At 45.9% G+C, this 12542-nt stretch overlaps 1 protein-coding gene across 1 annotated transcript; it reads right to left on the minus strand.

Moving 5' to 3' along the window:
- Window positions 1-1917: 1917 nt before the first annotated feature.
- Window positions 1918-9895, minus strand: ZHX2 (zinc fingers and homeoboxes 2). The gene is made up of 2 exons (XM_010172508.1): window positions 7218-9895; window positions 1918-1973 (listed from the first exon to the last, which is right to left on the minus strand). The coding sequence occupies exon 1, from the start codon at window positions 9709-9711 to the stop codon at window positions 7222-7224; it is 2490 nt and encodes an 829-aa protein (XP_010170810.1). The 5' UTR covers window positions 9712-9895; the 3' UTR covers window positions 1918-1973; window positions 7218-7221.
- Window positions 9896-12542: the final 2647 nt, after the last annotated feature.

The raw sequence follows: 12542 nt of genomic DNA on the forward strand, positions 1-12542 counted from the left end.
CACCGAGTGCCGTGGGCCACGTGCGTCCTCACTCGCTGGCTGCCTTTGCCCCGGAGGAGCCGAGGTTGCTTCCCCACCTCTTGCTGTTGGCCTGTGATGGGAAAACGCAACAAGCACAAGCACTGCCCCTTTCAGTCACTCCTCTTCAGCAACACACTAGACGACTTTATTGTAAGGAAAGTCACTGAGCACTCACCACCACCCACTGCAAACCTCCCTCAACACCTACATGTTATGCTACTGATTAATAAAAATAATTCCATAGGGGTGAGTCATGGAGACAGTTTCATTCATTCATTCAGGTTGTGATTGCAACTACAACAAAGGCATCTCCAAATCCCCATTCCCAGGTGCTGTCCAACTCCCCTGGCACAGGGAACAGCCATCTAACACCAGGAAAATAAACATCAGTAGTTCACCAAGTTCATTGTAATCTGGTTGGTGTTTGCCAAGCCAATTACTGCAAAACCAGTTAAAACCCTAATCATGGCTCTAAAGACCCTGAGCTCTTGTGCACCAAGGAGAGCTGGTGGGTGCAGAGTTTGGGTTTTACATGGAATAAAATTAAAAAAAAAAAAAAAAAAAAAAAGAGAGAGAGAGACAACCAAAAAGTTACCAAAATGTTTAGCCTTTGTTTTATTGAGTTACAACAAATGAGCAACAAGTTAGAAAAGTTGATTTATTCAAACTCCCTAGCATCGTATGTGTGCAGCGTACTGAAGGTGGGTAAGTTTTCTGAACCCAGCTCGTCAGAGGAACGCACCGGACAGCTCTCGCCCCCACTCGCCTATGCACCCGCTCTCCTTCCTCCTCCTCACACGTGCACGGACAGACACCCCCACACAAATCCACATTAGCAGTATTTGAAAAAAAAAAAGTGCACTCGAGAACCTAGGATTGATCTAAAAATTTAGTGGCAAGGGTTAATCAGAAACTTCTGTTGTGCACTACAACAGCTAAAGCTGGAGGGGAGACTGTTGGTAGTGGTGTCCATTGTACCAGCTGAAGAAACACAAACAAGTTTGGATTATGAAGCATCTTAATTTCCTCGCTCCAACCCCTCTGGGGGTTGTACTGCATGTTTAAACAAAAAGTGCTAAAAAAACCCCAAAACCAAAAAAAAACAACCCCAAAAAAGGCATTCTACCCAAATCTTCAGACACCCACAGCTGGGGCTGGCTTGTGAAAAGTGAAGTACAGGAGCTGGAGAAGACGCCTTGTAAGGAGCACAGAAAAACAGAAATTTAAATACTTTAACCAGTAGCAGGTGGCCATAAAACAAAACAAAAAAGTCGAAACAACAAGAAACAAAACAAACCCCAGCCACTCCAGAAGGACCCTCCCCAACCCCATAACTCATTTAAGTGGGTTGAAATGTAAACCGGGGTGGAGATCTGGGCTCAGATGTTGATCTGCAACGAGACTCCAAAAGATTGCAAATCTGTCTTAAAACACTTCAGAAAAAAAAATCTCCTCTCCCTCCGCCATGAAAGACGCTTCCCTCCCCCAAACCAACCCCCAAATTCTGCATTGGCATTATAGGCAAGAATAACTTGCACCTATTAAAAAAGTTAACAAAATTTACATGTTGTACAAATCTGTTCCAGCAGAGGAAGAGGCTGGGCAGGAAAGTGGATGGGAGAGAAGCTAAGGAGAGACCTATGTACAAGGGCTCTTTTCTTTTCTTTTCTTTTCTTTTCTTTTCTTTTCTTTTCTTTTCTTTTCTTTTCTTTTCTTTTCTTTTCTTTTCTTTTCTTTTCTTTTCTTTTCTAATGCAGTAGTAGGACTTTGGCACTAGAAACGATCCCATGATGATGCTCCACAAGAGTATTTCTTGATGTGCCTCCGCAAGTGCGGTTTGAGACTTGGAGTCGCAACATGCTATCTCACCCCAGGCAGGAAAACAGAGTTTTCTTCTATTTTCAGACAGCATTTCTCCTTCAACATCGGGACAGTGCAGCTGAGGAGTACCCCTGCAAAAGTTATAAAAGTAGCATATTATTTTTGAAGGCACTATGAACAACCATCTGAGCTGTCAACTGACACGGCGTCCAGTTTACATCCCTGCACACGCAGCAGCGCTGTGTTTTGTACCAACAGTACCCTGAGGCCTGTCCCTGTCAGAGTCTGATGCAGCAGGGGGCCGGGTTTTTGTTGTATGTAACATCCAGCTAATAACCCCCTATAGATTTCTAACAGCGACACACAGACCAACCTTGTCTCTGCTGATCCCCCACCACTATACACCTCGGGCAGATCCTCATGCTGGCTTGAAGACGATGTTCACGTGGGTTGGGGGCTGCTACTTTGCAACTACAGGACAGATGGTGCTAAAGGCAAGACTTCAGGTTTTTCTTTCCTGGTAAATCTTCTCATTAAATACTTTTTCAAAAAATTATTCTTATTTTAGAAAATAATTATACAAACTACAAGACAACAGAAAAAATTGCATGTGCCCGTGCTCTGCAGAGCAGCTCCCTGGCTCCACAACGACTCCTGCCCTTACATAAAGGCTGCACTGCAGACCAGATATTAAAAAATAACCCCTCAAAACCAGCCTCCAAATACTGAGCCATCTACACATGTGCCCAGTCCCCAGCACAGAGCAAGGGCTCTATGACAGGGAATCTGTTCAGCGTGTTTTTCCCCATGGAGGTGCAAAGGTGGAAGAAGTGCGAGCACCCACACAGGCTGGAGCTGCAGGCAGCAGCACGAGGCGGCTTTCCTGCACCATCCTCCTCGCCCATCCTGCAGCAGCGCTTGCCCAAACCTGAGCTAGCCCATTATTTCACACCTTCTACCAATGTTGCTGCCAGGTCTGTTATTTCCCACAAAAAAAAAAAAAAAGCAGTGAGCTCTGCCTGGCACCTGCAACACAGAAAGCAATGCAGTCCAGCCCAGTCAAAGGACACAGGCTGGCACCACCACCAAAGGCAAAAGCTCTCCCCATCCTTGAGACCTTTCCTCAAACAGTCCCCTGCTCCTCCCAACCCACTGAGATTTTTACTGCTGTGTTGGGTTTTGCTTTCCCCTCTGAAGTCCTTCACTGCATTACAGCTTGGGTCTCAGACATGCCTCACTGGTTTCAGGGGAAATGGCAAGTCCTCTGTACTTCTGCCTCACTCCCTGAAACACTTCAGGGTGACCTGAATTCTGCAAAAACCACTGGTCAATCCCACACTGACTTCAGGATGTGCTGTGGAGCCCAACACCAGTAATGGGCACCATCAGTAACTAGCTTTATGGATGAACCCCAAACCACAAGAAAAATGAGAACTTCGACAGAAAGGGAGGGAAACCCCAGTGCTGGCCACTTTTACCAGTTTCAGACACCAAGGAATGCACTGGACCACCAGCAACCGAGTGATCTCAGCTCCTGCAGTGATGCAAAAGGAGTTGGAGACACCAAGAAGACCCAGACCATCTCTAATGCCCAGTATGATGCACACAGCCAAAGCAAAGGATGACTTCCCTTGGCCTTTTTTGTTTTTTTTTTTCCCCTGGTGTGCAACTCCCAGACAGTCTTCCTTTGGCACATGTCCACAGAGCAGTGGGCACAGCCATCAGGAGCCTGGGCACGCATCTTCTGGGGTGTCCACCTACCTTGCTCCCACTGTGAGCCATGGACTTTGGTGCCTACATCTTGCAGAGATTAGGCTTAAAATGGAGATCATGAGACAACTCTCAAAAAGAAAGTTTATGACAGAGAAGTGGTGGGAAAAAAAAAGTATGCTTCTGAGAAAAACTGAGAAGCTCTGGGCTGAGAAAATACTGATCTTGGGAAAACCCCACGGGGAGACAACACCGTGAAGAAAGCCAGCGGTAGCTGCCAACCACTCTGGCATGCTCTTGTCCCGCTCTCGTGCCTGAGCTGCGATTTGCTGTATCTAATTTAGGACCCGTTTCTGTTTGTGAGGCTTGTGCAAATGGGGACAACAGACCTAATTTTGACATGTGCCGCTGGAAGGCAGGACTCTCTCTATTGGTGGGAAGGGAGCTAAAGCGCTGTCTTGATAGAGCAGTTGGGCCTCGTTATAATAGGTTTCATCATGCAGCATCTGGAGCATTTTCAGTGATGGCTTTATGCACCCTACAGCAGCCACTCAACAACCCTGGTACCCTACGGGAACAGGTCTCCCAGCCTCACTGTTCAAGAAACCTGACCTACTTCATAGAATAAATCAAGTTTTGTCAAAAGCTCCAGATACAGACTAGTAACGGAGCCTTTTCTTAGTCCAGGGGTGGTACTGCAGAGCCTGGGGTGAATCCTGCTCTTGCTGAGACCAGGTGCTCCTGCAACTCCCACTTGTTGCAGCACCAGCAGAATCTGCTGAACATGGGTCATTTTGAAAAACTGTTTTCTAAGGCATAAGGTCTGGTTAAGCTGCAACATAAATACTCCCTAATAGCTTCAGAAACTCCTAAAGCTACACACTGGAGCAAAGAGTGACCGAGATGGTCTGGAAGAACTGAGGTTTTACAAAAGCTGCACACAAATTCAGTCAACAACAGGAGTATGGAGACTGATCACCAAAAAACACTCACTTTCAACTACATGCATCAAGGTGAGAAACAGCATCACCGTGAATATCAAAGGAGCGTGTTTCTGCTTGATGTAGGGTGCAGCAGTGAAGGTCTCACATAATGAGCATGGCTGTGTGAGAGTCAGAAGAAGTACCTTGTCAGCTTTTCAGTCAACCTCTTACATGTGGCCAGGACAGTGACCTGATGCCTGTAAGGTACTGAGGAGTGTGATGTTAGGAAAAAAACAGACTTTTATATATGACAACAGGCAGAAACAAGCCTTCCATCAGGTCTGACACAGTCTTTGCTTTTGAGTCATACCCTGGATGTCACCTAAGATAACACCTTGTTAATTTAACACCAAAATTTTAATTAAAAATTATGTAAGATAGGCCTCACAAAGAGTGAAAGTTTATCCTTAAGGAAGAAAGAGCCAGGAGCTGTGATTTTTCCAGGAGTCCCATCAGCGTGGGGTATAAGGCTTCCAGCTTTTGTGTCACAACGCCTGTGATGATGCCTCCATGCAGGCACTGGAGAGCTGGCACTTGTGCTTCTGGGCTTGAGACTTACAGGGAGAATAAAGGAAAATGAAAAAGACTTTGAGCTTTTGTCAAGTCCCCAGGCCAGCACGCTGAGAAACAGGCAAAGAGCAGAGGACAAAATGGTCCTCTGATCTTACTGCATAGTCTTCCCAGCAGAAGCCTAGCGCCACTGCATCGCTTCTCAGTAGGGGTATTTTACAACCAGCCACCAGAAAGCTCCTCATCAAAAGGATAACCCAGTGAAAGTTTAACTGAGATCAAAGTTCTTATTAAAACCCCTCTCTGCTAACACTCAAGTGCCTCCACAGCCCTGGAGCCTTATGGTCAGCACCTGCACCAGGGCACAAAGGCAGGAGGTTCACCCCAACATACCCTGCCACTGCTCACAAGCACAGAAATGCAGGCACCAAACCTATGCCACCCCTGGTCTGCTCCCTCCTCTTGGTATGAATATATACAGCTGGAAGGAAAAGTGATCTGGAATAACAACCCTGGGGGGAAAGAAAAAATCCCACACTATCCCACACTGCATTCATTCATCACACATGAGATTTTAAAAGGCAGATCAGATCCTGGCTCTCCTTTCTTATAGGGCTGCACCACAGTGGCACTCCAGTGCTTCAGGCTGATGTTCTCATGTCCTTCCTTCTTTAATCTCTGCCTCTGCCACACAGGTAACACAACCTGCTCCTCACATCCCTAATTACCAACTTCTGCAAGCATAATGCAGGACAGTGCCCTGCACTGCAGTCTGGAGCGTTAAGGTACTTTGTGATAAAGATGCTGGGATAACATTTCTTAAAACTAGCTGACAGAATTTGCAGTTCAAAATAAAACCATGGGAGTTTCTCTCTTCAACTCAGAGAAAATGTCCAGGAGACTTTGGGACAAGTATTGCACAAGGGGAAAGTGGAGGGCTCTAGTCTAGCCAGCAGCAGGGTTTGCTAAGAAAAACTGCACCTCTGCAACAGATAGTAGTTCAATTCAAGTACTGCCAACTGCAACAGAAAACGACTTCAGTGCAAGTGTGGGGGGGTTTCTAACAGTCCTGGCTTTTATTTCTTAAAAAAAAAAAAAAAATACTATTTTTTTAAATGGTTAAGTATATTATACTTATTAGACACCAGAAAACTACTAACTCTTTGTAAAATAGGTGTTTTCTCACTGTGGTTGTTAATGCAGGGTGCTGAGCTTTCTGTGGGATAAATTCTAGATTAAAGAGGCTCCAGATTGGGAGAGACAGACTTGGTTATACTGAGCACAAAAAGCTACAGGGCTCCAGTGAACTCAATTCAACATGCAAGGCAAGAAATGCTGACGGTGCCTGCTCCAGATTTATACCTGTGCAACTGTGATCAGAGACAGGCTTGAGGTCTCCAAACAACACATCCTTTCACATTGTGAAAGATCTTGTAAAACCCCCTCGAAGAAAGGCCCTGCAGCTTGCTTTTAAATTCAAGATCCAGTGAAGAAGAGCTGCTAAAACACCCACACAGCTTAGTCTGGGGCATTTCCTAAACCAATACAGAGTGAGCAAGCAGAACAAAGCAGGTTGGAGACAGTTCTCACCTGCAAGAGGAAGAGAGAACATTTGCATGAGCAACTTCAGTCCCCACAATGGGTTTTTTTGTCCTGGGCCCTTCCCCCAGTGACCTTTTATTCTGAGCAGGGCAGGATGCTGCAAAGGGAAGATCCAAGGTGCAAAACCAGCCACAGCCTCTATTCACAGGAGATCAATCATCTGTTAGTGAAGGGGATATTACCACCTGGTGTTACCTACTATTTATTCATGTGGCTCAACCGGTATGTTTTACATCAAGCTCTGCAGGGGTTACATAAGTTGTTTAAAGGTAGAAAATTTAAGGTTTAATCAATCACTGCCAATAAAAAAAAAAAAAAACAAAACTCTCTTATTCAGGACTTGATCCACAAGGAGACAAGGAACAGGGCAACCGGCACTAATCCCTCCCCTACCATGCAGCTGCTTTAATTTAGGACCAGGCTGGGTCTCCCTTGTGTTCAGGCATCCAGCAGGCACAGGGATCCAGCAGGGACGGGCTCCCGGGATTTATACTGAAGAGGGGCTACGGGCTGCTGGGATCACACCCAGACAGAGGCAGGCTCAGAGGAACAGGGCACCATCAGCATTACCTGTCTATACGTGGGAATTGTCTCCAGATATACTTTCAGAGTCAAAGTCTGCCAGCTCCGCCTGGCCTTCGGGTGCCGTTTGGCTCCAGCTGTCCGTACAGTCCGATGCAGCGTCATCGTCTCCCACCGTCACCTCCACCCAGTTGACCTCTGCCGGCTCCTCATTCTCCTCGCTGCCGTGGCCATCGTGGCTGTTGCACTCCAACCTGTCTGTAGCCTCCGCTTGATTCCCCAACAAAGAGTCTTTCAGTGGCTCACAGTCTCTTTTTGCTCTCACCACTACCTTCCCCCCATTCTCTTCGTTCAGTTTTTTATGCTCCTGGTAATGCTGCCGAGACACCTCACTGCTATTCTTTGGACTCTCAATGTGTTTTGATCCCTTTTTCTGGCTTTGCTCATTATGACCATCAACAGCGTGCTGCTTCTGGTACTGGTCAATCCACTTAAGTGACCCTGTTCTTAGTGAAGACCGGTTTTCCTTGAACCAGCGAACTATTTCAGTTCTTGTGAGCCCAGTCTGAGATGCTAACTGGTCATACTCCTGGGGCGATGGCCATTGGGTCCTTGCAAACGTGCTTTTCAGTAGATGAATCTGCTCTTGAGTTTTCTTAAGCGTGGTGGAGGACCCAGATAAAGCACCAGGGAGCTGGGAGCTGCTCAGCAGTTCTGCCTGGCTTATTGCACCGTTGGGAGTTCCTTGTTCTTTAATTTTTCTGTATGATCCCATTGAATCCAAGACAGCTTGTTCCATGGTGTCCCTTATCTTCCTCCGCTCAGAGAACCAGGCATCTATGTCCCTCCTACTCAGCTTAGCCTCCACTCGAAGCCTGTCCAATTCTCCTTGGGTAGGAAAAGAGGATCTTAGGAAACTCTCCTCAAGGGCCCTAAGTTGCTCTTGGGTTTTCTCCTTCAGTCTCTGGGGAGCAACATCTATGTATGTTTGAAATGAATGGCCATGCTGACCTGCTATTTGATCTTTCCCTGAACCTTCACCAGGGATGACCCCGACGCTCCTGTGACTTCTGTACCTGTGGTCACTGAACCACTTCTTGATCTCACTCCTAGAGAGACCCGTTGCCTCTATCAACCGGTAGACTTCTGCATCATCAGGAAACTGGCTTGCCATGAAACTGGCCTTCAGCTCCGCTATCTGCTCCTTTGTCTTTTTTCGCTCACTGGCTGGCGTCAGTGGCACAGCAGTCAGTTTGGCAGGGATTTCAGGCACCTGAACTACATGAGGACGCTTGGCCTCTGGGGCACTTGATAAGGTCTGTATCGTCCTCTTTTGCCCCTGGTTTGGGGCAACAGCAAGCGTAATTGGTGAACAGGAAACGGTTGAACCATTTGACATGGGAGTCAAAACCAGACCAGTCTGGCCCAGTATCTGACAAGGTAAAGCTGTCTGGATGATGGGCTGGGGCATTTTTGCAGTTGTCAAAGGAGCTGGTAGGACGGTGATGGTTTGGGGAACTGCCTGAATAGTACCATTGAACATCTTCTTTCTCGCCTCCTCCACTTCTTCAGGAGACCAGCTTATACCATGCTTCAAACGTTGTGTAGCAAACCAGATTCGGATTTGTTCTTCCGGATGTTTTGATGCTGCTGTCAACCACGACAACTCTGCTTGCGTTGGGTAAGGAAATTTATTAAAGGAGTTGATCATGGTTGCATTAGTGTCCAGTGCGGAGTTGTATTTGGTACTGTTCAGAGGTACCGGGACCTTGGGGACAAGGTTAATATTTGGTGGCAGCTTTACGGAGGGCATAACGTGGGCTAACACATCATGGAGAAGGTCTCCGTTTATACAAGCAATAGCTTCAGTGGCTTCAGTTATGATGTGGGGGAGAGTGCCATCCACGTGGTTTTCTGTAACTCCCTCTTCTGGCTTTTTGGGACCCTTCTTGGTTTCCCCTTTAGGCTTTCCCAGTTTCATCACTGGCGTTTTACTCGCACTAATTCCCCCATGAAGTGAATCATCACACTCCGCATTTTCTAGCCCACCGCTCGTGACAGTGACATCAGCAGCGGTGGTCTCAATGGACTGCTCTAAAACAGTCTGATTATTGCGTTTAATTAATTTCAGTTTAAAGTTAGTCTCTCCTGGGTGGCATTTTGTGTTGTGGTCAGATAAAGAATCGTATTTTTTGGTTGTGAAGTTGCATTCAGCACAAACATACAGGGGGTTGAGAATGACGTTTGGATGCTGAGTGTCAACATGCTCTGTAAATTCATTTAAGTTTTGCGTTGAGTAAGGGCAGTATTTGCACTCATAACCACCCTGGGGTTTCTTAGACTGATTTTCCACTGAGGGCTTTGCCTCAATCACTTCGGAGTCTTTAACTGAGCTCTCTGAAGGCCAATTTTTTTTAGAGTCCTGCTGCAGTCCACCAGCGCCTTTCTCTTTAGGAGCCTCTACGCCCTCGGTGCCTTCCTGTTCCATGACTTCAGAAGTTCGCACCATACAGGGAGTCGTGGACTTTCTTTTGCTAGCCATGGCGGCTGCTGGCAGCCGGCTGTCGTCCCAAATGCTGACTTTTTTTTTGACAGGGTGAGCAATCAACTCAATAGATCTTGCAAACAGCTCCAACCTTCCTTGATTATTTTACTCTGTTTTGTTTAATGAAGAGCTTCTGTCCCAGATGTGACCATCAGCTCCACCGGTAGACCTGTCAGCTGCATGACACCTGTGAAACAAAGCACACCTCGTTAGGCACTGATCTATAAAACACAGGTTTGGCAGAAAGCCACAGCTCAAGAGAGGTGCATTTACAAGGCTGTTTTTGACAATGCTGAACTCTTCCTCTCCCTTGTCATCAACTTAAAGAGTCAGAAATCACCCCATAAAGGATAAAAGCAGTGGGTAACTCGCAATGGAGTGCACCACAGGTGGAAAATGGCTTTGAAGCAAGTAAGATGAACAGACAGGGAATTTTAATCTCCACTAGACTCAGTGTGTTTAGCTGGAAAAGAAAGAAGATACTGCTATAAATATGGCATCTTTTTATAGAAGCTGCAGTTTCTATTAATTATTATTTTGAAGCCTGCAGATTTGAAATTGGGTGCAATTTATATTAAACTTAATTACTTCCCACTGTCACTTACCTTGTAAATATGTCTACTAAATGATCATGCTTACTAATGATGAGCGATTTCTAAATAAAGCTATAGGGCCTGCCTTGGTTGTAAAAGTAAAGGCAGAAGGAAGAGTTAATGCAAATCAACATTTTCAAAGGTCTGTGTCTTCAGGAGAGGTGGGTTCAAAGAAATTGCAACAGGTCTATGGAGGCCTATCAAGTCTTTTGTCTTTTTCCGGAAAAAAGTTTCCTTAAAATACCACTTTTCACTTAATATTGACAGAGGAGGCTTGCAAAGGTCACAGATGCCATTAGATCCCTTTTAAACAGGCTGCCTTCCTGTGACCCTGCTGATATTCCCATCAAGCCCCCATCTGTGCACTTCACTCCCTACAGAATTAAAAAAAAAAACCATTTTTAAGCCTGATTAATATGACAAAGTGTTTTTAGAAGCTTCCAAATGTAAGAATTCTGTAAAACACATACTTTTAAAAGGATCTGAGGTCAACACCAGTCAGCACAACCACAAAGGAAAACTACACCAGCTGTCTTACGATCTACCCAAACTCACTGGGGTGGGTGGAGGGAGCGGAGTTTCACTGTCATAACAGGCATCAATAAAAAATAAACTGATGTCAATCTCCTATTTGAGAAGATGCCTTTTCTAATCAATGCTTGACTCCAGTTTGCTACTCTTCCTGATCAGACATGCTCTGGATTCGTAATACTTCCAGGCCTGATAAAAAACTCATCTTTTACAATCAAGGAGTCCTTCAGATGGGCTGGAGGAGGCACCAGGGTTTACAAACTGAAGAAGGATGGAAAATGGACATTTGCACAGTAGGCAAGACCTGCACTGACTTTTTGTAGACATGTACTAAATGGAGAATCTGAACTAGAGTTCTACTGAACTGGAGACCTACTGAAAGATGTCCCTGCCCATAGCAGGAGGTTGGACTAGATCATCTTTAAAGGTCCCTTCCAACCCAAACCATTCTGTGGTTCTGTGATCTCGTGTCTAACCAAACACAGATTTTTCTCATTGTGAAACTTGTAAATAATAAGCAGCATCCAGTACCCAGCAAACACAAAGATCAAACAAAATAAAATCCCACTGCAGTTACATCTGGACACATCCAACATCAGCAGACAGTTTATAACCACCTCAGTGCTGTCCCCGAACCTGTTCCTCTCGCTTTTGCACTGGCATGAGAACCAGAAATAGCCACTGTAAAAGCAGCTGCTAACTTCTCAGTTCTGACTGCAGCTGATGAATACTTTGCAAGTCTCTAGAGCTACTCTGCCCATCACAGATGATACCACTCCTGTATATATGGAAACCCCAAATGATACACCACCAGAGGAAGCAGCTCCAGCTGGGGATAAGAGTAGCAATGGCAGCTTCCAGCTCCATGTACTCAAACCCCAGCATGAAACAACTCTCCATACATGAAGCACTTCATACACGAATTCTCCATGAAGCACCCTGGCAGATAAGGCTTTCACAAAACGCAAGCTGTGAAACGTTGAACGCACAGCACGAGGTGCAGAGGCGCTATTTGCTATATTGCAGATGTGGCAGCGTAACCATGCGGTGCCCCGTGTTCACAGTCACCAGCACCTCTGCACCTCCCAGCCCCAGCGGAGACCGAGGATGCTCCTACAACACTCACTCCCATTTAGTGAAGTGCTGGAGCATCTGGCTGAGTTTCAAGGGTGCATTGAAGGTCTGGGCATTTGTCTGGGAAATGAGGCATCTTTGCTCAGCTCCATGAAACACGGATGGGGCTGCCTGTGGGCTTATGGCTCTGCCTCAAGCACCTGACACAGTGCCATTTCCCTCTAACCTGGGATCACCAATATTGTCATTGTCATTCCCCAAAGCACTAGCACCTCTAAGCCAACATCTCTTCTGTTTTCTTTTTTCCTTCTCCCTTTTAGCAATAAAACAAGCAGATGAACAGTGGAACAAATCATGCCTGGTTTTCTACAGATTCGTGCTGACTGACCTTTAAATTGGATTACACTGAATATTCTCTAATATTTCCACATATTCCTTCAAAATTCCCTTCTACTTCCCCTCACAGTTGTCCTGCAGAGTATTTTGGCTGTGATCTGCAGTTTGCTGTGTCTCAGTGCAGACAGAATCAGAAGTTAAAGACAAATGTGCAACTGTTCAAACACCCATCTTCCTGGCCCCCCATTTTTAGTGATGCTTGCAGAAAATTATCTTTGAAGCTTCTTTCCTTGT

The sequence above is a fragment of the Antrostomus carolinensis genome, unplaced genomic scaffold (genome assembly GCF_000700745.2).
Source record: "Antrostomus carolinensis isolate BGI_N321 unplaced genomic scaffold, ASM70074v2 scaffold2797, whole genome shotgun sequence".
In the NCBI taxonomy this organism is placed as follows: Eukaryota; Metazoa; Chordata; class Aves; order Caprimulgiformes; family Caprimulgidae; genus Antrostomus; species Antrostomus carolinensis.

What these genes read in the sequence shown, in the direction of transcription:
- ZHX2 (XM_010172508.1), bottom strand. Translation starts at nt 9,711, where the DNA reads ATGGCTAGCAAAAGAAAGTCCACGACTCCCTGTATGGTGCGAACTTCT.